The 25096-nt window shown below is 36.4% G+C and overlaps 1 protein-coding gene across 7 annotated transcripts in view; it reads left to right on the top strand.

Annotated features, from left to right (window-relative positions):
* Nucleotides 1-25096, top strand: part of LOC123831249 (ankyrin repeat domain-containing protein 26-like) — a 111489-nt gene that overhangs the window by 59235 nt on the left and 27158 nt on the right. For all 7 annotated transcript variants that reach the window (XM_045858059.1, XM_045858065.1, XM_045858061.1 and 4 more), the window contains 5 exons: nt 5285-5336; nt 5608-5749; nt 14385-14598; nt 15977-16160; nt 23770-23907. In XM_045858059.1, the coding sequence (XP_045714015.1) occupies nt 5285-5336; nt 5608-5749; nt 14385-14598; nt 15977-16160; nt 23770-23907 (730 nt within the window). The remainder of the gene's footprint in view (nt 1-5284; nt 5337-5607; nt 5750-14384; nt 14599-15976; nt 16161-23769; nt 23908-25096) is intronic.

A 25096-nucleotide genomic window follows, 5' to 3' on the forward strand; every position in this document is an offset into this window, starting at 1 on the left:
TTCTGAAGGTTACCACTGGTTTTTCACTCTAATACAACTAGCTATAATTTTTTAGATCTTGTTTTACATAATCTGTCAACAATATTTGACCCAATGGGAAACTCTTCAAAATACTTTCTTCATTTGGCTTTCAGGACTTAGTTTTCAGGGTGGGAAGCGCACTTTCCTGGTTCCCTGCTTCCTGTCTAGTCCATGCATCTCTGTCTGTTTTACTTGTTTCTCCCCATGCCCCACCTTTTATACTTAAAGTGTTTCAGGATTCAGTCCTTGGTTTATTTTTCCCATGACTTTTACTACCTTGTATATGCTAATCCCCAAATTTGTATTCCCAGCCCAGATATCATATCTCTCCTTAATTCCAGCCCTATATATCAGACTGTCTACTTGAGATCTCTTTTTGGAAAGCTCTTGGGTATTTTAGACTTAAGATGTTCAAAATTGAACTGCTGATACTGTTTTTTCACACCTGCCCTTCACACAGTCTTTCTGTTTGAGTTAATGACAGCTCTTCAATTGCTTTGCCAAAAACTTGATGTCAACTTCTCTTATACCTCACATCTAATCTGTCAGCAAAACTTTCAGGTTACCTTCAACATTTATCCAGAAGCATTTTCCAGACCCAAGCCACTATCATCTGCTGTTTAGATTAGTATAATAGACAACTAATTGGTTTCCTTCCTTCCTTCCTTCCTTCCTTCCTCTCTTCTCTTCTTCCCTCCCTCCCTTTCTCCCCCCCTTTTTACTCTTTTCTCAATTCTAAACACAGTGGTCCTTTTAAAAGATGAGTCAGATAATGCCATTCCTCTACTCAAAACCTTCTAATTGCCTCCCATTTCATTCAGAGTACATGCCAAAGTTCCTCATAATACCTATAAGGCCTTACATAATCTCGTCATCTTAGATCTCTGTTTCTGACTTGAACTTCTATTTTCTATCCTTTTTGTTTTGGTCCAACCAGACTGAATTTCTCACTATTCCTAAATGCTGCAGGCATATGTCTGTACTTGTTGTTGATTCAATCTGGAATGCGTTTCCGTCAGATATACAGATGGCATGCTTTTTCCATTCTTTTAGTTCTTTACTTAAGAGTCTCTTTCTTAGCAAGACCTATCTTGGCCAGCCTAATATTTTACTGACCTTCTCCCCACACAACACATTAAAATTTCATTTATCTCCTCTAACATGCTGTATATTTTTCCTATCTAGTTTATTATTGTGTGTTTACTTCACTCTCATGACTAGGGTTTTTGTGTATTTACTGCCATAGCCTCAGTGCCTAGAAAAGGGCCTAACATGCAATACTACTCAAATATTGACTGAATGAATGGAATTTCACTTATGTGTGTCGCCTTAAACATTATGCAGCGCACATGGAAATAAGAAATAAGTTTGATGTGGAACCATTCTGACAATTTTATCTGCCAGTTATGTGCATTTTAAATATTCTTTTTGGCTCTTTCTAATAAGCTCTATTTTCTCCATGAATACTTTTCCATTTAGGGAGACAAGCCCAATATTGTGCATACTCACCATTTTTATTATTCATATTCATAGTAGTATTAATTATGGTAAAGTGGATGAAAGGAATAGCAAACTTCATTTATATTTTATTATGAAGCAGAAAATATAGTGGTGGTAAGTTATTCTAGGACTTTAAAAAATTTTTGCCAAAAGTTAATGAACTCTCAATATCTGAAATAAAAAGATAAAGTTGGTATTTGTTGCTCATTATACTGAGAGAGCTATGCTGGTCAGGCAGTCTTTTCTGACATAGTGGACTGCTCCTGCTTTACATGGTTTCTGGACAAGTGGGGTATAAGGATTAGTGGACTTTCAGAGGCTTAAGTGGGTTGACATCATATGAGGCAGCATGGTTATTCTGGTGAGATGGGTGTTGATTGGTTGGCACTCTGAGGCTTGTTTATTCAAATAAGGTTGTCTCTGAATGGCTTTCCTTCAGAAGGAAGCGGTCTACGGTGATTGGTGAGTGAGGCCTGTGGTCACTGACTGATTAAACACAATAAAAACTGATTCCAGTGGCTTCTTGTTACCATGGTTATTAGTCTTTTCCTAAGTTTGAAGAACTTTAACTGAAATGTTTTCTGTGTAAAAGTTGCCTTCCATCAACCATGTACATAATGAAGATTATCTCATATTCTATAACTATAGACTTATTTTTGAAGTTTGGGCCAAGAGGAATTATTTAATAATTGCTCTCATAAAGATCCCTCCTTTTTTAGATGCTTCGTGTTAACCAGAAGAGTTATTTGCAGAACTATATTTTTTAAAAATATTATTAGTTTTGTTTTTGTATAGCTTTTTTGTTTGTTGTATAACTTGTGTACAACTTAGTTTGTATATTGTACAACTTTTGTTTTTATTTGCTTAGATTCAATTATTGATAGATATGTATTTTGCTATTTTATTGTTCATAGTTTGATCTTCTTTTTCTTAACTGAGTCCATTTAACATTTCATATAATAATGGTTTGGTTATGATGAACTTTTATAGTTTTTTCTTGTCTGGGAAGCTCTTTGCCCTTCAATTCTAAATGATAGATTTGTTGGGTAGAGCAATTTTGGATTAGGTCCCTGCTTTTCATGATTTCAAATATTTCTTGCCAGTCCCTTCTAGCCTGCAAAATTTCTTTTGAAAAATCACCTGACGGCCTTATGGGAACTCCCCTGTAGGTAACTGACTTATTTTCTGTTGATTCTTTTAAGATTCTTTCTTTATCGTTAAGCTTTGGCATTGTAATTACATGTCTTGGGGGGTGGGCCTCTTCGCATTCATCTTTTTTGAGATTCTATGCTTCCTGGACTTGCATGTCTATTTTCTTTACCAAATTAGGGAAGTTTTCTTTCATTTTTCAAATAGATTTTTAATTTCTTGCTCTTTCTCTTCTCCTTCTGCCAGCCCATGATGCAAATGTTGGACCTCTTAAGTTGTCGCAGAGGGACAGCTCTCCTCATCTTTTCTCTTGTTCTCATTGGTGGTTTTTTACTTCCTTATGTTCCAAATCATTGATTTGACTCTCAGTTTCATCCATTCTACTGTTGTTTCTCTGTAAATTGTTCTTTATTTCAATTAGTGTATCCTTCATTTCTGACTGGATCTTTTTGATGCTGCTGAGGTCCTCACTAAGTTCCTTGAGCATCCTGATAACCAATGTTTTGAACTCTGCATCTGAAAGATTTCTTATTTCCATTTTGTTTAGCTTTTTCTGGAGTTTTGATCTGTTTTTTCATTTGGACCATATTTCTTTGTCTCCTTATTTTGGCAGCCTCCTTGTATTTGTTTCTATGTATTAGGTAGAGCTGCTTTGACTCCATGTCTTGGTAGTATGGCCTAATGTAGTAGGTGTCCTGTAGGATCCAGTGGGACATCCTCACCTGTCACCCAAGCTGGGTACTCAAGATGCGTGCTTCATATGGGCTGAGTACACCCTCCTCTTGTACTTGAGTCTTAGTTGCTGTTGGCAGATCAATTGAAGGGATTTACACAGGCCAGTCAGCTGCAAGGATTGGCTATGACCACTTACCACAAATCTCCACATTTTGTGGAAGATTGGCTGTATAGGGGCAAGGTGGTTGTTCTCCCGTGTGGTCTGTAGCTGTCCAACTGGGTGTGCTGGCCCTGGAGTTCCCCAGGTGGCGCAGCACACCCAGGGACAGCCCTCACCTGTATTTTGCCCAAGGGAAGCCCTGCCTGAGCTCTAAAGCAATTTGAGATGGCTGCTACTTGTGCTAAACTTAGAGATTCCCAGGCAGAGCCAAGCTGTGAATCTAGACTGGCTACGGGTTCTTAGTGCAGGCCTTGGGGCTCACTGAGGCCATCTCATCTGTTGTTTGTTTGAGAGGATTTAGGAAGTTGTGCGTCATGAGCCAAGACCAGCCATTCATATGGAAAAGCAGCTTAGGTGGACCCATAAGTTGGATGGGGCAGAGTCTCTTGGAATCTCCAGGGTGGGTCAAACAGCAATGGGAAACATTGCTAGCCAATAATAAATGGGTTAATTTATGTAACAAGAAAAAATACAAGTTGATGGAGTCTCAGATATGGTACCAGCTTTCTGGCTCTGTGGCTCTGTGCTAGGGAGGATTAGAAAAGACACAATGGCCTCTACTCACCTTGATGCTAGACACTTCAGTTTGTCCCAATATGTCACTGGTACCTTTCAAGGTGCTACCTTGGTGCTGGAGCTTAGAAGGAGTGAGTTTGAGTAGGCAAGTCCATGTGTGAGTTCTTTAAGAAGAATTGCTTGGGACTCTAGCATTTTTCTACCATTGACTTAATCCCCACTGGTTTTTGTAGGCAGGAGTTTTGGGGACTTATCGTCCTGGCACTAGAACCCTGTGGTGGGGTGTCCTGGTGTGGGTCTGGGACTCCTCCATCCTGAGATATCCCTCCCAAATTTTTATCCACCACATGTGGGTAAAGGACCAGCCTGTTCTGCATCTGCACCCCTCCTACGAGAGTGGATGGATGCAATTTCTTTAATTCTGTGGTTGTCAGACTTCCATTCACCTTGATTTCTAGTGGTTCTGAGTGACAGTTGTTCTATAGTTTAGTTGTCATTTTGATGTGGTTGTGTGAAGAAGCAAGCCATGTCTGCCTATGCCACCATCTTCCCCATTCTCAAAACACATGTTTTGAAGTCAGATTTCCTGGGTTTGAATTCAGGGTCTGCTGTTGACCACCTGTTATAGACTCTGGCAAGTTACTTAGCTTTTCTATGCCCCATTTTCTTTCTTTGTAAAATACCTAATATATTGCCTACCTCCAAGATTTCTTTCAAGGATTAAAATGCTCCTGAGACATGTAAAATGCTTGCAATAATGCTTACTTGTTGCATAGTAAGTCCTCGAAAAGCTAGTATCATGACTATTATAAGAGGGATTCCTTCATGTAAGGGCTTAAGTAATACTTTCCAACTAGGTCTTAGTGCCTGTAGAAACTCATGTTTATTGAAAATGACAATGAAAAACCATGGTATATTATTTCTTCCTATCCATAGTGCAAGTAACAAACATTATGTTTTTCTTTTTGCTTTGGCTATCAGCTTGATCTAAATTTAATACTTCATGTTAATATGAGCAGGATATTTTCTTTATCCTTTAATGTTAGTTATTCTGTTTATTGTTTAATCCCCTCAAGGAAAATTAATTACAAATGTAGACATAAGACTATAAACCTTCATTTACATAAGAAACAATAGGTTTAGATATTCTTTGTATCTTAAGTATCTTAAATATTTACCTGAGAAAAACTGTTTTCTTTTTAGATCTACAGAGAAAACATCTTATGAAGAGAAAACATTTAGTGAAGAGAACAAGGTATTGTAAAAAATAAGCTATCAAAAATATTATTTGTGGTAAAAAATTATAATAGATATAGTGAAACAACAGAAAATCTTCCTTTATTATAGGGACATGTACTTTGTGAAGGTAATTTAGAAATATTATTGATAAAGGTATGTTTTTTATAAAAATCAATTCTTTTAAGAATACTTATGTTTTTGTTTTTATAAAAAGGTGGATATTTATCACCTCTATATACTTAATATATTTTATTAACATTTTGAAAACCAGTATTATTTATTTGTAGGTCAAAGAGAAATTTAATTCCATGGATGACCTTGATGACTTAACTCAGTCATCTGAAACATTTTCAGAACACTGCGAATGGCCTTATTCCAACTGTAAGAATTTCATGTTGCTAATTGAACAACTTAGCATGGATTGTAAAGGTAGGACCATTGCATAAATATAAAGCATTTTATGTATACTGTAGTAATATATGTACAACTTGTGTAGTACTGAACCATAGAGCACTGACGTGTTGTATCACTGTTTATCTAAGAAATATGTTTGATATTACTATAAAGTGAGAGTGATTGTATGCTCTCAGCCAAAGAGCTATGATACTTTCCACTGTACTTGTCTCAGTGTGAACGGCGATACCTAGTGTGCCTCTTTACTCTGTTTTTCTCCAATGCCTTCACCCAAGGTCAGGTTATGAAGATTCCCTCCCAGAATACTGAAATAACCTCATAACTGTTCTCCCTGCCATTTTACCTCCTGGAACTTTGGTCTACAACTGTAATTATTATATATTTTTAAAAATTGAGATCTCATTGTGTTTAATTTTTTAAGTATATTTTATTGATTATGTTATTACAGTTGTCCCATTTTTTCTCCCCTTTATTCCTTTCCACTCTGCTCCCCCTTTCCACCAACATTCTCCCACACTTAGTTCATGTCAGTGGGTCATACATGTAAGTTCTTTGGTTTTTCCATTTCCTATACTATTCTTAACCTACACCTGTCTATTTTGTACCAACCATTTATGCTTCTTATTCCCTGTACCTTTCCCCCCAGTCTCTACCCCCACACCCACTGATAACCCTCCATGTGTCCTCCATTTCTGTGATTCTGTTCCTGTTTTAGTTGTTTGCTTAGTTCACTTTTGTTTTTGTTTTTAGGTTTAGTTGTTGGTCTTTGTGACTTTGTTGTCATTTTACTGGTCATAATTTTGATCACTTTTTCTTAGAAAAATCCTTTTAATATTTCACATAATAAGGGTTTGGTGATGATAAAGTCCTTTAACTTGACCTTATCTGGGAAGCACTTTATCTGCCCTTCCATTCTAAATGATAGCTTTGCTGGATAGAGCAATCTTGGATGTAGGTCCTTGCCTTTCATGACTTGGAATACTTCTTTCCAGCCTCTTTTTCCCTGCAAGGTCTCCTTTGAGAAATCAGCTGACAGTCTTACAGGCACTCCTTTGTAGGTAACTGTCTCCTTATCTCCTGCTGCTTCTAGGATTCTCTCCATTTTAATGTAATGTAATGTAATTATGATATGCCTTGGTGTGTTCCTCCTTGGGTCCAACTTCTTAGGGACTCTCTGGGCTTCCTAGACTTCCTGGAAGTCTCATTTTCTTTGCCAGATTGGGGAAGTTCTTCATTATTTGTTCAAGTAAGTTTTCAATTTCTTGCTCTTGTTCTTCTCCTTCTGGCACCCCTGTGATTCAGATGTTGTAATGTTTAAAGTTGTCCCTGAGGTTCCTAAGCCTCTCCTCACTTTTTTTAATTCTTGTTTCAGTTGAATGTTTTGCCTAAATATTGTAGGCAATATATTAGGCAAAACATTAGGCATTTTGTTCCAGTTGAATGTTTATTTATTCCTTCTCATTGATTTGAGTCCTGGTTTCCTTCCCTTTAATGATGGTTCCCTGTATGTTTTTCATTATTTCACTTTGCATAGCCTTCACTTTTTTCCTCTATTTTGCAATCATACTCAACCATTTCTGTGAGCATCCTAATTAGCAGTGTTTTGAACTGTGCATCTGTTAGGTTGGCTATCTCTTCATTGCTTAGTTCTGTTTTTGGAGCTTTGATCAGTTCTTTGATTTGGCCCCTATATCTTTGTCTCAGTACATCCATTAGGATGTAAGGGGCAGAGCCTCAGGTATTCTCCAGGGTGGGGCAACCACATGGCTGCATTGTGGCACTGTAGATGGGGGAGGGATCAGAGAATAATGTTGCTTGATTGGCTCTTGGCTGGCTTTGAGTCACTTACCCCTGTACTCCAAGCAAATTGGGCCATTCTGGTGCTGATTCCCAGGTGGGTGGGTTTGTGTATGTTCTAGGACCCTGTGGGTTTCTCCAATGAACCCTCCTGTGAGGCTGGGAGTTTCTCCCATCACCACAACTCCCACAGGTTTTTACAACCAGAGGTTTTGAGGCTTTCTTTTCCTGCACTGGAACCCCATGTTCTGTGGTCTGTCTCACTCCCCAGTTGTTCCTCCTAGTTTACCCACATGCAAATGTGGGACCACCAGCTGCTGCCTCACCCACCCTGTCCTCCAGCCACTGCCTTGCCTCGAGTCCTCTCTGCCCCAGCTGCCTGTCTCTGCTCCTCCTACCAGTCTGGATAAATATGTCCTTTTTAATTCCTTGGTTGTCAGACTTCCATACATTTTGATTTTCTGGCAGTTCTGGTTGTTTTTGTTTTTTAATTGTTTTTGTCATTCTTTTGGTTGTGTGAGGAGGCAAAGTATACCTACGTATGCCTCCATCTTGGCCAGCAGTCCTAGATCTCATTGTGCTTAAAACCAAGCCTTTACTTCTCATTGCTCTAAGGTTAAAGGCCACAGTATCCTCTAGCTTCATTTTCTATCATTTTATATCCTCTTTCTATCTATGTTACAGCCACTGTCTTATATTTTTTTTCCTGTAATAGTGCTTTATTTCCAACAGCTTGGTTAGGTAAACTACACACATAGTAGTGTATAGCTTGATAGTTTTGCATATGTGTGTACACATATGAACTCATCCCCACAATCCAGATAGTTAGCATATCCATCACCCCTAAAAGTTTTCTCATGCCTTTTTATATCCCTTCTTAAGAGACTACTGAGTTGGGTTTTTTTGGGCCATTTTCCATTCCCACCAGCAGTGCATGAGAATTCCATTTCCTCCATATTTTCACTAACATTTAGTATTGTCAGTTTTTTAAATCTTAGCCATTCTGATGGGGATGTGTATACCCACTGTGCAACCAACTGAGCCATGACACCGGCCAGCGCCCTTTTTCTTTTTGATGAAATCCAGTTTATCCATTTGTTCTTTTATGGATTTTTCTTTTGTTGTTCATGTCTAGGAATACTTTGCCTAACACAAGGTCACAAAATTTTCTTTTCAGTTTTCCTTTAGAAGTTTTATAGTTTTAGGCCTTGCATTTAGATATGGGTCATTTTGTGTTGTCTTTTACTTGTGAAGCAAGATATGGATTCAAGTTCATTTCTTTGCATATGGATATCCAGTTGTTCCAGCACCATTTGTTGAAAATGCTATATTTTCTCTACTTTTTGGTACTGTGCCTTTGTCAAAATTAGTTGACCATATGTGTATAGGTTTATTTCTGGACTCTGTTCTGTCCCATTGATAGACCTGGCCATCCTTACACCAGTAACTGCAGGTGTTTTAATTACTGTAGGTTTATAAAAGTTCTTGAAATCAGATAATGTCAATCTTCCATGATTTCTTGATTTCTTTTCATGATTATTTTGCTATTATAGATTACTTTGTATTTCCACATGAATGTTAAATCAGCTTATCAATTTTTTAAAAATTCTGCTAGCATTCTCAAAATTAGTTTTGAATCATATTTAATATACAGATTAATTTGTGAAAAATTGATTTCTTTATCAATATCATATTTTCAACCCCGATCAAAGTTTGTGTCTACATTTATACAGGACATCTTTAATTTTTCTTAGTAATATTTTAATGTATAGGTCTTTCTGTCTTTTATGAGGTTACCCATAAGTATTTCTTATTTTTTTAATTGTAAATAATATATTTTGAGTTTTAATCTCTGGCTGTTCACTGCTAACATACAGAAATACAGTTGATTTTTGTATGTTGATTCTGTGTCCTTCAACTTTGCTAAGTTCATTTATTAGTTCTAGTAGCTTTTTGGCAGAGTCTGTCAGATTTTCTACATAACCAAATGTTGTCAAACTTTCTTTCTTAAACTACTATTTTAGTAAAGACAGTAAATGTTTAAAACTTGTGACCAATAACATTCTCCATCACAACTAATCAGCTCTGCCACTGTAAATGAGAGTAGCCATAGACAATACATAAATTAATGGACATAACTGTATTTCAGTAACTTTTTATTTACTGAAACAAGCAACCTGGCCCACAGGATGGAGTTTGCTTGCTCCTGTTGTATGATCATGTTGTCTACTAATAGAGACAAGTTTACTTCTTCCTTTCCTATGTGGATGCCTTTTGTTTCTTTATCTTGCCTAATAACACTAGCTGGAAATTCCAGTATAGTGCTGAGTAGATGGAGAAAAGTGGTCATTTCTGTCTTGTTCCTGATTCTTTAGGGCAAGAATTCACCTTTTAACGAATACCTATGATGTTAAATGTAGAGTTCTCATAGATCTTTTCTTTAATCATATTAAAGAAATTTCCTTGTACTCCTAGTTTGCTAAAAGTGTTTTTTTATTTTGTTCAATTATAGTTGTCTCACATTTTTCCTCATTGCTCTCTCCTGCCCTACCCATGTCCCACCCTACCCTCTCCTTTTTTAAGCTTGAATAGATGTTGAATTTTGTCCAGTGCCTTTTTTTCCCTAGTGACATGATTATAGTATATGGTTTATTAATATGGTAAGTAACAGTTGATTCTTTTACTTTTAAAAATACAGATTTATTGAGATATAATTTATATACCATACAGTTCATCAATTTAGAGTGGAATTCAGTCGTTTTTAAGCGTTTTCACAGAATTGTACAACATCACCAAAGTTGATATAAAAATATTTTCATCACCTGCTAAAGAAACCCTATACCTATTTATAAGTACTTTTAAAGATAAATTTAGGACTCTACAGCTCAGAAGAAAAATATTTTTTTCTCACTTGGTAGAAAGCTGGATTAAGTCCTGCAGTTCTAGTTTGAAAAAGTCTTTTTTTAAACAAAAACAAACTTCATTTACTGTAGTCTTTGACTGGATATTTAGCTAAATTTGACTTAGCCAGTGGTAATTGGTCACACTGGAATTCACAAATAAATCCATCTAGTTGTACTCTCAGTGAAATGATCAACAAAATTAGTAGACTTTTACAATGGAATGGGAGTGATGTTACAAACATATCAGGTAGCTAAAGATTCATGCCACAACTCCTACTAGAAAAATTTTCCGTATTGTGAGTATGGAGTTTGTATTTGTCTTTTAATAAAAGCAGTGTTTTTGGAGTTGATGTGGAAAGATCTTTTTTCATTAAATTTATTGAGGTAATATTGTTAGTAACATATAAAGTTCAGGTGTACAATGTTATAATGACATCTGTGTACTGTATTGTGTGCTCACCACTCAAAGTCTATTCTCCTTCCCTCAGTATGTATTTGTCTCCCTTTACCCTAACTGATTTTTGAATGTTAAACATACCCTGCATTCCCCATCTGCTTATGACAGTTGTCTTTTTGATATATTGTTGGATTGGATTTACCAATGTTTTGTTGAGAATTTTTACCTCCCATGCTCATGACATAGCTTTCTTTCTTTGTCTGGTTTTGGTTTCAGGGTAATAGAGAATGAGTTGGGGCACATTTCTGCTCTTCATTGTTTGAGAGAATTTGTGTAGAATTGGTATTATTTTTTTCTAAAATGTTTTGTAGAATTCACTGGTATAGCCATGTAGACCTGGAATTTTCTCTTTTTGGAAAGGTCTTTAACTAGGACTTTAGATTCTTTTATAGATATAGGACTGTTTAGCTTATTATCTGTTCTTTCTTGATTGATTAAGTTTTGGTAATTTGTACCAAGGAATTGACCCACTTCATCTGAATTGTCAAATTTATTTACATAAGTTTTATAGTATTACTCTGTTGTTTTCTATAAAATCTGCAGAAATGTCTCATTAGTTACTTCTAATTTTGGTAGTTTGTGCATTCTCTCTTTTTTCTTATTGGCCTGACTAGAGGTTTATTACTTTTATTGATTCTCAGAAAGCACTTGTTTCATTGGTTTTTCTCTATTCTTTTTTTTTATTTTCACTCTGATTGATTTTGTCTTTGATATTTATTATTTCTTCTCTTTTGATTACTTTAGGTTTAATTTGTTCTTCTGTTTCTAGTTTCTTAATGTGGAAGCTAAAGTCATTGATTTGAGACCTTTCTTATTTTCTAATATAGATATTCGGTGCTGTAAATTTCACTATTAAGTACTACTGTAGCAGCATTCCACAAAGCCTATTGTATTTATTTTCATTTGCATTCAGTCTAAAATACTTTTCTGATTTCTTTTTCCATTACCTCTTTGACCTAGGGGTTATTTATATGTATGCTACTTAGTTTCCAAATGCTTGAATATTTTCTAGAGATATTTTGGTTTTCATTGTCAGTATGATATTTTTGTAGATAGCATACATACTTTATATGACTTAAATCTTTTTCACTGACTCTTTTTATTAAGATGTATTTAATGACCCAGAATACAGTCTTTTTTGGTAAGTGTTTCATAGGTACTTGAAAAGAGGAGTTGTGTTCAAGTCTGCTATATCCTGGATGATTTTCTGCCCACTGTTCTATCTTTATTAAGTGACTGGTATTAAAATCTCAGACTGTAATTGTAAATTTGTCCATTTTTCTTTTCAGTTCTATCAATTTTTGTTTCATGTATTTTGAAACTGTTAAGTACATGATCATTTAGGATTATTGTGTTCCTTATTAATTTATCATTATTCATTGATCTAATTCCTGATATTATTTTATGATCTGAAATCTACTTTGGTGTTAAGATAGCCACTTACTTCAACCTTCTTTTGTCTGGTGTTAGTGTCTTATATCTTATTTCTGTGCTTTTAAAAAAACTGTGTCTTCATGTTTAAAGTACATTTCTTACAGGTGGAATGTAGTTGGGTCTTGGTTTTTTATCCAGTTGGACAATCTGTCTTTTAATTGAAGTTTTTGGACAGTTTTCATTTAATGTGATTATGAATATAGTAGGTTTGAATCTGTCATTCATGCTGTTTGATTTCTTTTGGTCCCATCTGTTCTTTGTTCCTGTTTTCATTTGTTTCTGTCTTCTTTTAGATTATTTGAATAATTTTATAATTTAGTTGTATTTCTTTTTTTTGGCTTATTTGCATAACTCTTGATAACTTAGTGGTTGGTTTAGGGTTGCCTTGTGATAAATGACTTTAAATTATCACAGTCTACCTTAAAGTAATATTATAGCATATCACATATAATATAAGAAAATTACAATAATTTACTTCCATTTCTTCTCTATTAGCCAGGTCTGTCCTAGATCTGTGGGATTATATTTTTCATTGATTTTAAAAAGTATGTGGTCATTGTTTCTTCAAATATTTTCATCCGTTCCTCCTCCTTTTGGGAATTATACATTAGCCATTTAAGTTTTTTCACAATTCACTGATTAGAATTTACCAATCATGTATTTTGTGATGTCTAATATGCATTTATTCCCATCCAGTGTATTTTTCATGTCTGACATTGTAATTTGCATCTTTAAGTGCAATTCATTTTTTTAAAAAAAATAGCTTTCATGCCTCTACTTATCTTTTTGAGCTTTATTTGTGATTTAGTTAAGTTCCTTATAAACAGTTTGATCCTTTCTATTCTTGCTCTTATGATATTAGATGAAACCAGAGCAGTGCTTTGCCAAGGGCTAATTACTCTCCACTACTGAGGCAAGACCTTTCTGTCTGCTCTGTTCATTAGCCTGTGACTTAACGGGTTTTCCCAGCCTGGCTAGTGGGAATAGATACCATTGTGCTGTGTGAGCACCAGGTACTGCTCCCTCTACTCTTTTCAAATGTTTGTTTTCCCTGGTCTGAGGTGATTTCCCCCCAGGTCTGCACTGTTCATTACTCAGCTGAGTACCCTCTGCAGACCTCCAGGGTTCTTTTTTGTTCTGCTCCCTCTGCTCAAGAGTTCCAACCTGTGATCTCTACCTGCCTTAGTTTCTCCACACCCTCAGTTTCATCACCTAACTCAAGGAGTCTGGTAGACTCTACCTCAGTTCCTCCTCCCTGTGTTGTGGCCTGGAAGTTCTCTAAAGGCAGTAAGCTGGAACATTCATTAGGCTCACTTCATTTGTATCAGGAATCATTGTCCTTCACTATTTGAAGTTTGCTGTCTTGAAAATAATTTTTTTAAGATTTTTTATTTATTTCTTTTTAGAGAAGGAAGGGAGGGAGAAAGAGAGAGAGAGAGAAACATCAATGTGCGGTTGCTGGGGGTCATGGCCTTCAACCCAGGCATGTGCCCTGACTGGGAATCAAACCTGCAACACTTTGGTTCGCAGCCCACGCTCAATCCACTGAGCTATGCCAGCCAGGGCTGAAAATAATTTTTAAATGTATTTTGTCTTTCGTTTTTGCTTGTTTCAGGTAGGAAGTTAGATCAGTACCTACTCCTCCATCTTGTTAGAAGCAGATTGCATAGAACTTGAGCACATGCTGTAGAGAATCTACAATGCACTCCTTCTTCCTGCTCATCATGCATTTGTCACTGTAGCCATCTCTTCTTCAGGGATATCTTCCTTGGGCCCAGTCTAGACTGAGTTCTGTTATATGATCATAGAACTCTGTTTACTTAGAGTATCTACCTGAATTTGTAATTATCATTTAACTTGTCTTTTTCCTCTAATAGACTTGAAACTAAACAAGAGCCAGGGATCTTGTCTGTTTTATTTGCAGAGCTTAGTATAATGTCTTCCACATTGTAGGTACTCAATATATATTTTTTCAATGTATGAGTGAGTGTGAAAATGTACAGTCTTTAGACACAAAAAGTACTAATATTTTTCTATTTTTGTTTTCTTTCTGATGCAGATTCTGTTAGCTTACTGAAAATCCAGGACTCACTTCTTTCCTATGAAAGATTAATAGAACTTAAGAAAAATCACTGTGAAATACTTACAGGAAAAATTAAAAAAACAGAAAATAGGATTAGCGAACTACAAAAGGAGCTATCAGAAACTAAAGAAATGAAATCACAGTTAGAGCATCAAAAAGTGGAATGGGAGCAAGAACTCTGCAACTTGAGGTATTGAGTAATTTGTTTTTAAAGAAATATTTAAATACATCTATTTTTACATACTCTGTATATGTAAGAAAAAAATTTAATTGCATTATTACCATCTAAGATGGTAATAACCATATTCCAGGGAAGAATATTTCTTTACTATTATGGAGTATGACATTTTGGGAATAATATAACAGTTTTTAACAGTGCATACTTCTAATAATAAGTTAATGTATATTTTTCAAATCATCATTTGAATGACTATATAGAAGTCCACCAAATGGAAACCTCATTGTTTATTTAACAAATTGAATTTTGGTAGTTTTTCATTACTGTGTGTTATAATTAATCCTGCCAGGAAATGTCTATTATATAAGTCAATTTCTATATTTTGATTATGTACTCTGAATGAATTCTTTAATAGAGTATATTTGGTTAAATGTAATAACTTTAAAAAAGGATGTTTGGTTCATATTCCTAAATTATTCACAAGATAGTTCATATCAATTAACATTCCCACTAACAGTATGAAATGGTCATTTTTCTCAAGATAGAAAAAAATTTTTAAAGAACTAATACAATTTTTTTAGTTTTAATATATATATGAAATGGAAAGTGATAGCTGATTAGTTTATTCAGCATCTTTCTTACACATAGATAAAACTAACTAAAAGGTCTATACTGAAAGCACATGTTACTCTCTATTGTTGATTTTATTAATATTCTGTCTTATTTCAAAGGGATTTTAAAGTGATTTATAAAATAGATAGTAATGAAAAAATATGTTTAAAAGGTTGCAAAAGAGGAAACCATAAGAAGTGCAGAGCAGCAGATACGAGACTCCCTAGGCTGGTCTTGGATCACAGTGGCCAGCAGATAAGTCTTGTGTGAAACGTTTCTGCAGATGCTGTCCTACATGCAAATCATTTTTAGGGGTACCTGTAATAGTTTGTGAAGCTGAAATTTTATTTTAGTGAATTTATAAACCTGTTTATAAACAACTACTTCTCTTTCTAATTAGTAACGAAATGATGTCATGTCCTAATGGAGAAGTAATTATGATTGTGCAAAGGAGGATAATTTCAAGTCTGCCTTTACTGAATAATTTCAGAATTTCTTTTCTACAGTATTTACCACAGTTACTATTGACTAAAGCGTACTAAGTTACAAAGTTTTTTCATTGCTGCCCCTCAGTTATGTATATAAAAATATATATATAAAGATGTATATATATATATGAAGAGATTAAATTGAAAAAAACATGAAACCTAGCAAAGAAAAAATTCAAAAACATAAGAATTTCATTAGGATAATAAACCAGCATATGTGGAACCAGATATAAAATGAACATTTTATTTTCTAATGAAATGAATTTTAAGATAAGTATATTTAACTGCAGGTTTACATTAAAAGAAGAAAAAGAGAAGAGAAAAAATATGGATGTGTTACATGACAAAATAAGGGAGCAGTTAAGAAAAAAAGAAGAGCAGTATATAAAAGTAGTTGAAATGAACCAACAACTTGAAACCACTCTTAGAACACTAGAAATGGAATTGAAGATTGTAAAAAATAATTTAAATCAGGTAAACTTATCCTTTGTAAAAATGTCTTATTTCTCTTTCTGTGTGTGTGTGTGTGTGTGTGTGTGTGTGTGTAAGCATGTAAGCAATGGCTGAGCTTCCCTTTGGGGAGACAGAGCTTTGCGTTTTTAAAAAAAATTTCCATTATGGTTTAAATTCAGTATTATTTTGTATTAATTTCAGGTATAGAGCATAGTGGTTAGACAATCATATACTTTACAAACTGTTCCTCTAGTATTTCAAGTACCCATCTGGCACTGTACATAGGTATATAATATTTTTTACTATATTCCCTATGCTATACTTTATATCACCATGACATTTTGTGACTAATTTGTACTTTTTTTCATTCTTTTTTCCCTTATTTTTATTGTTGACACTATTACAGGTGTCACATTTACCCACACTTTGCCCATGTTAACCCAGCCCTCATCCCCCCCTTTGCTCAGGCTATCACCACACTGTGTCTGTGGGTCGTGTATATATGTTAGTTGGCTAATCCCTTTACCTTCTTTCATCTAGTCTCTCCTGTCTTTCCTCAGATCTGACAGCTGTCAGTCTGTTCCATGTATCCAAGCCTCTGTTTTCGTTTTGTTCATCAGTTTATTTTGTTCATTAGATTCCACATGTAACTGAAATAATATGGTACTTGTCTCTCTCTGACTGGCTTTTTTCACTTAGCATAATAATCTCCAGGTCTTTCCATGCTGTCGCAAAGGTAAGATTTTCTTCTTTTTTATGGCCAAATAGTATTCCATTGTGTAAATGTACCACTCATCAATTAATGTGCACTTGAGCTGTTGCCAAATCTTGGCTATTGTAAATAATGCTGCAATGAACATGGAGGTGCATATGCTCTTTCAAATTAGTGTTTCAGGGGTTTTTTGGATATATTCTCAGAAGTGGGATTGCTGGGTCAAAAGATAATGCCATTTTTAAATTTTTTATGGAAACTCAGTACTGTTTTCCACAATGGCTGCACCAATCTGCATTCCCACCAAAGTGCATGAGGGTTCCCTTTTCTCCAGATCCTCACAGCACTTGTTTGTTGATTTATTGATGATAGTCATTCTGACAGGTGTGAGATGATACCTCATTGTGGTTTTAATTTGTGTTTTTCTGGTGATTAGTGATGTTGAGCATTTTTTCATATGTCAATTGGCTGTATGTATGTCCTCTTTGGAGAAGTTTCTATTCAGGTCCTTTGCCCATTTTTTAATTGGATTGTTTATTTTCCTGGTGGTAAGTTGTGGAAGTTCTTTATGTATTTTAGATATTAACCCCTTATCAGATGTATCATCAGCAAACTAGTTTCCCTTGTCATTTTGTTAATGATTTCTTTTGCTGTGCAGAAGCTTCTTAGTTTGACATAGTCCCATTTGTTTGTTTTTTTCCTTAGTTTCCATTGCCTTAGAAGATATAGCACCAAAAATGTTGCTTATGAGACATGTCTGAAATTTTACTGCCTGTGTTAAGACTTTTATGGTTACATGACTTACATTTAAGTCTTTTATTCATTTTGAGTTCATTCTTGTGTACAGTGTAAATTAGTAATCTAGTATCATTTTTTTGCATACACCTGTCCAATTTTCTCAACACCATTTATTGAAAAGACTGTCAATACTGCATTGTATGTTTTTGCCACCATTGTCAAATATTCTATCATCATAACAGCATAGGTTTATTTCTGGGCTGTCTGTTCTGTTCCATTGATCTATATGCCTATTCTCATGCCAGTACTAGACTGTTTTGGATACAGTAGCCTTGTGGTATAGTGTGATATCATGTATTGTGATACCTACAACTTTGTTTTACTTTCTCTAGATTGCTGAAGCTATTCAAGGTCTTTTTAGGTTCCATATAAATTTTTGGAATATTAGTTCTAGTTCTGTAAAATATGCCATGGTGTTTTAATAGAAATTGCATTGAAGTTATAGATTGCTTTGGGTTTGCACATTGGACATTAAAATGTGCAACACCCAAGTAATGGACATTTTAATGATGTTAATTCTTCTAGCCCGTAGACAAGACATATGCTTCCACTTATTTGTATCTTCCTCAGTTTCTTTCTTCAATGTCCTATAGTTTTCTGACTACAGGTCTTTTCCCTCCTTGGTTAAATTTATTCCTGGTGCCTTATTTTTTTGTCATTGTTGCAATAGTAAATGGAATTAATTTCTTAGTTTCTCTTTCTGATAGTTCATTGTTGGTATATAAAAGTGCCACAGACTTCTGAATTTTAATTTTGTTTCCTGCTACTTTGCAAAATTTATTTATTAGATCTAATAATTTTTTGGTTGAGTCTTTGGAGTTTTCTATGTATGATATCATGTCATCTGAGAATAAATACAGTTTTGCTTCCTCCTTTCCAATTTGAATGCCTTTAATTTCTTCTTCTTGTCCAATTACTGTGGCTAGGACTGCCAGTTCTATGTTTATTTAGAGTGGCGAAGTCAGACATCCCTGTCTTATTCCTGTTCATAAGGGAAGTGCTTTTAATTTTTGTCCATTGAGGATGATGTTAGCTGTGGGTTTATATCAAATACTTTTTCTGCATCTGTTGATATGATCATGTGATTTTTGTCTTTCATTTATGTGATGTATCACATATATTGATTTGTGAATATTGTATCAATGTTGTATCCCTGGGACAAATACCACTTGATAATGGTGTATGATTTCTCTAATGTGTTACTGGATTTGGTTTGCTAATACTTTGCTGAGAATTTTAGCATCTATGTTCATCAGGCATATTGGCCTATAATTTTCTTTCTTTGTAGTGCCTTGATTTGGTTTTGGAATAAGGATAATGCTGGCCTCATAAAACAAACGTGGGTATCTTCCCTTGTCTTGAATTTTTTGGAGTAGTTTGAGGAGAAGTGTTAGTTCTTCTTGGAATGTTTGGTAAAATTTACCTTTGAAGCCATCCAGCCCAGGATATTTTTTTACTGGGAATTTCTTGATTACCCTTTCAATTTCAGTAGGTATAATCTATCTTTTCAGATTCTCTGACTCTCCCTGATATAGTTTTATAAGATTGTATGTTTCTAGAAATTTATCTATTATAACCAGGTTGTCCAATTCTGTGGCATATAGTAGTTTATAATATTTTTTTACAATCTTTTGTATTTCTTTGGTGTCAGTTGTTATTTCTCCTCTTTCATTTATGATTTATTTATTTGGGTCCTCACTCTTCTTTTCTTGATGAGTCTGACTAAAGGTTTGTTAATCTTGTTTATCTTTTCAAAGACCCAGTTCTTGAATTCATTGATATTTTGTATTTTTTATCTCATAATTTATTTAGACTCTGATCTTTATTTTTTCCTTCCTTCAACTTCCTCTGGGCTTTGTTTGTTATTCTTTTTCTATTTCTTTAGGTGTAGGGTTAGATTGCTTGAGATTTTTCATGCTTTTTGAGGTAGGCCCGTAATGCTATGAACTTTTCTTTCAGTACTTACACTGTGTCCCATAGATTTGGGGTTATTGTGTGTTCAGTTTTATTTGTTTCCAGGCAGTTTTTGGTTTCTTTGATCTCATTGTTAATCCATTCATTGTTTAACGTGTGTTTGAATGTTTTTAGTTTTGTTATTGTAGTTGATTTCTAGTTTCATGCCATTGTGATCCAAGAAGATGATTGGTATGATTTCAGTCTTCTTGAATCTGTTAAGACATGTAGTCTGTCTTTGAGAATATTCCATGTGCACTTGAGAAGAATGCATATTCTGCTGCTTTGGGATGAAGTGTTCTGTAACTGTCAATTAAATCCATCAAGTCTAGTGTGATATTTAAGGTTGCTGTTTACTTGTTGATTTTTTGTCTGGTAGGTCTAGCCATTGATGACAGTAGGGTGTTAATATCCCCAACTATGACTATATTGATGGTGAATTCTTTCTTAAAGTCCACCAAGATTTTTTATATATTTAGGTACTTCTGTGGTGGGTGTATAAATTTTTACAAGGGTTATACCTTTGTTGGATTTATCACTTTAGTATTATGTAGTGACCTTCTTTGTTTCTTGTTATGGGCTTTATTTTGAAGTCTGTTTTGTCAGATACAATTATTGCTACACCAACCTTCTTTTTTGTTTTGTTTACATTTGCATGGAACATATTTTTTTATTTCTTCACTTTAAGGCTGTGTATATCTTTTGTTCTGAGGTGGGTCTTATTTATGTTCCTCTATCTCTCTATTGCTGCTTCTTCTTCTAAAGAAGCTGCTCTTCTTCTAAAGAGACTGCTTCTTCTAAAGCAGTCTCTTTAACATTTCTTGTGATACTGGTTTAGTGGTAATGAACTCCTGTAGCCATTTTTTGTCTTGGAAGCTCTTTATTTTACCTTCAATTTTATTTATTTTTGATTTTAGAGAAAGGGGGAGGGAGGATAAGGAGAGGATAGAAATACTGATGTGAGAAACATTGACTGGCTGCCTTCTGTATGTACCCTGGCTGGGGGCCGAACCCACAACCCAGGGATGTGCTCTGACTGGGGATCAGAACAGGGATCTTTTAATTTTTGGTATAGTGCTCAGCCAACTGAGCCACATTGACTGGGGCATGCCTTCAATTTTAAATGAGAGCCTTGCTGAGTAGAGTTATCTTAGTTGCAGATTGTTGCTTTTTCTCTCTTTGAATACTTCTGGCCTGCAGTGTTTCTGTTGAGAAATCAGCTGACAGCCTTATGGGAACTCCCTCATGGGTTACTGTCTCTCGCTGCCTTTAAGATTCTCTGTTTTTAACATTTGCCATTTTAATTATATGTGTCTTTTTATGGGTCTGTTTGGGTTCATCTTGATCTCTGTGCTTCCTGAAATGTGTGACTCTTTGCTTTACCGGGTTAGGGATGTTTTCTCCCATTATTTCTTCAAACAGGTTCTCTTGCTTATACTCTCTTCTTCTTCTCGTATTCCTATGATGTGGATGTTGTTATGCTTGGGGTTGTCACAGAGATTTCTTAGACTTTCCTCATTTCTCTTATTTCTGTCTTGTTTTTCATGTTCTGCTCAGTTACTTATTGTGCTCTTGTCCTCTCATTTGCTGATTAAATCTGTGGAGTTAACCTCTGAGGCTGGGTGACTCTAAGGGTAAACCTCAATTACTGTGTATGAGGTGCTGTTCAGGGGCTGTCCCCTGAGGCAGAGTTGTTCCTGGCAGAATCTGGTGCCTGCTGGAAGCCCCCTTTGGGTGTGCTGCTTGTGTGGCTAGTTGTGTCGAGCTCTGGTGTGGTCTAAAGCCCATCACTGGTTGTGTTGGTTCTGGATCCATTTGGATGGAATTCAGGTACAGGTCACTGTCAGACATTGTGTGTAACTGGTTTGGAGCTACCTGTCTGTATAACACAGGGTTCACTGTTTATGCCTCCATCTGCTGGACCTGAGTGTGCATGGGAGGGACCAATCTGTGCAAAAGGGTTGACTTCCTCCAGCTTAGGGTTGGGGGCAGATCTAAAAGGACTGAGGCTCCCTGAGCTCTGCCTCCGCCTGTTAGCTACTCTGCCTTCCCTGTGGTTGGCAGGGTCTAGCTCCAGAGCTTTCCAAAGAAAGACTGTAGGATGAACTCAGGCTAGTTACAATCCACAGCCCCTTTCTCAGGTCAAGAGCTTGGTAGGGCAGATCAATTAGGGAGGGGAGGACAGGGCTAGTGGATCTTCTTCTTGAAGGTCACATAGTCAGGCACTCAATGAGGGGAAATTGACGGGTACTTCAAAGCCACACCGCTCAGTCTCTGTTAGAGTCTCTAACTCTAGTTCCCTGTAGGGGAACTCACTGCAGGCTCACTGTAGGCTCACTGCAGGGCAGCCAGCTGTTCCCTCTGCAGGAGTAAGCTCAGCCACACTGGGCTCGGGGGGATAGATCAAAAGAGTCTGCTGTTAGGGATGATGCCAGCCCAGCCTGCCGGAGGGAGCTAAACACTTTGTCCTGTTTCAGTCAATAACCTCCGAGGGTCACACACTTTGAATGTCCCCACTTTGAGCCGCTCTCCCTTCCCTCAATTGACCTGGAACCAGCAGGGTTATCCAGGAATTGGCAGGGCTGATCCAAACAGTCTCCTATTGGGAGTGGTACCAACAAGCCTGTAGGAGGGAGGTGGGCACTTCTTTGTTCAGGGTAGCATGAGCTGAACTCTCAGGGGAGTTTGTATTTGCCTCCCTGCAATGTAGCCACATAGTTCAGCACTTGTACCTCTGGTTCCCAGACAGAAGCCTCCCCAAGGGACACAGTCTAAAAATCCTAGTTCTGAATGGCTCCCTGGTCCCCTGTGCCCCAAACCAATCAGGACGCGACTGATGGTCAGCCTTCCCAGCACTCCAGTCTCTCCAAGTGGCAGGTCTCAGCAGGGCAGGGCTGAAAGTCCCAGCTCCACAAGGCTCCTCAGTACTGCCAAACCCAGCAGGACAGGGACCAAAGCTCCCAGCTCTGCATGGCTCCCATGCACTGCAAAACTCAGCAGGATTGGGAAGGCTGAGTGCCTCAAAAGCTCAGGGGAGGGGTACCAGCTGTGCACTGGAGGTGGAGGAGACTGACCCTCTTTCTCAAGACACACAGTTTAGTCACTGTCTGGGTCTTCAGCAAAAGCCTCCCCAGAAAAAAGGAGGTTCCCTTAAAGTTGCCGCTGGCTGTAGCCAGCAGACCCCTCCACAGTCCCCCATCTATGGCCTCACCAACAGTTGTAATCTAGACCACAACTCCCTAGGCTGGTGCTGTAATAATAGGAGTGCTCTTCCCTGGGAGAGTGCCGTCTGACTCCCCCAGGCTGACTGAATCCCCACTGATTTTCACTGCCAGGTGCTACGTGGGCTCCTCTTCCCATCTCTGTTGCTCTGGGTCAGGGATTCCTGTGTGGGGTTGAGGCCCCTTGCTCCAAGGGGGAGGGAGTTTTGCAGCTGCAGTATCCCTGCAGCTTCTCAACCACCTCCAACCCTGAGTGTAAGGAGGTGAGGGGCAGGGCACACTTTGCCTTACCCCTCTTTGCCCTTCTTAGCAGTTGCTGTGTGACTTCTATAAATCCTTGGTTATATTTCAGGTCAGCTACCCTTCAGTTGGTTGTTCAGGTTGATGGCTCCATAATTTAGCTGTAAATCTGGTTTGGGCCAGAAGCAGGTGGGTGCAGCTTCTACCTACTCTGCAGCCATCTTGGAATTCCAGAAATTTTTCATTGGTTACAATGTTTCATATTTATATTTATAACATCCCTTTGATTTAATGTTATCTCGTTCAAAATGTGAACTGTAATATATATAATTAAAATTATTAATTTATTGCAATTCTTGGCATCTAGTAAATGCTATGAAGAAATAGAAGGTAAATTCATCTTATCATTAATATAAATATTAATTTTCACTTTTTGAAATGTTAACATACAGTGATTTGCCTTGAGACCATTGTGGAAGTAGTCAAATGTCTTTCATAAAAAATTTATTTCGCATACTGTATTTTTGCTGTTTGATAGATTTAGCTGTGATTTAAATTAAGATTTGAGTTTTTCATGAAAGATAGGATCCTTGTGTTTAAAAAGGCTACCCCCTTTTAACAGTGTTTTTAAGGTTCTGCTAATAAGATTATGACTTCTTTTTTTTTAATGCTATGAGACCAAAAACATAATGAAATGTTTCTCTAGGTTATAGAAGAGCGAAATGACATTCAAAGGCAACTTTCTCAAGAGCAGAATGCCAGAACATTGCAAGATGGAATCTTGAACAATCACCTTTGCAAACAAAAGGAGATACAGATAGCTCATGACAAAATAAATTCTGAGGTATTTTGCTTAGTCAATTGCAAATACTCTTGTGTATGTATTTAAAAAACCAATACTGTACATATGGAAAATAGAGAGGATTTTAAAAGTATGTGTGTGTGTGGAGAGACAATTTTAAAAATATCTGTGTATATATATACACACACACACACACACACACACAGAACCCATATATATATATACACACACACACAGAATCCTGAATTTATGTTTTTAACCTCTTTATTCCACATTGTAGTAACTCAGTGAGTTCATTGATGTATATAGGAGTTCTTAGTACAATGCCTAGATGACCATTTATTAATACATGTAATTTTTATAACTGACTGTGAAAGTATTAGAAAAATTGAATATTTAAGAAATGTTCTAGGAAAACAATTATAGGATATTTAATCCACCCAAATGTATGCAGAGTGAAAACTCGTACTGTGGGGTTCTGTATATTCAGACTGTAAGTGCAATTTTTAAATAGGGTGGCATTTTTGGCCTGCTGGTTAAAATTATATTCTTAATTCAAGTCCATTTGTTTCCCATACTGAAGTAGTGACATTCACTATGGCCTCATGCAAAGAGATGCTTCTGATATTTTCCATAAGATTGATGAGCTTTCCATGATCTCAAAAATATTGCTATTAACAACAGATATTCCAATTTTTAGAAGTGGTTTCATTCCCTTGATATAGTAAAAGAGAGGTTAATTTTCACTTCCACTGATAGTAAGGAGGAAAAGTATAGCCAATTCAGAGACCATGTTTTAGATGTCATTCTCCTACTTTTGAGAAAAGTAACGGTTTTCTCCAAGTAGTATCCCATTTTAATACAAGGAGCTTTTGAAAACAATGATATGCCATAATGTACCATGAGAAATAAAAAAAAAAAATTATCTTCTGAAGGAGGGGCCCCTTGCAGTACAGGCTTCCCTGCTAGGTGAGTGTTCTAGGAACCCATTCATATCAGTGTACCAGCAGGTGTTGTTGTGAGAGGCTGTGTTCCGCTTCAGTGAATTTATTTTTAAGACTCTTTTAACATATTTTCCCATTTCATGATGGGTGATTTACGAGTACACCTGCCTACACCACGCTGTTTTCAGCAGTTTTTGACCAAAAAGGCATGACCCCTGTGCCCCACCCTTCCTATTCACCTGATCTCAGAGTAACTCCTTTTTTGTTTCCCCGGATGAAAAAAAAGC

Source organism: Phyllostomus hastatus, unplaced genomic scaffold, assembly GCF_019186645.2.
Source record: "Phyllostomus hastatus isolate PE091 unplaced genomic scaffold, TTU_PhHast_1.1 phas_scaffold_1674, whole genome shotgun sequence".
Classification (NCBI taxonomy): domain Eukaryota; kingdom Metazoa; phylum Chordata; class Mammalia; order Chiroptera; family Phyllostomidae; genus Phyllostomus; species Phyllostomus hastatus.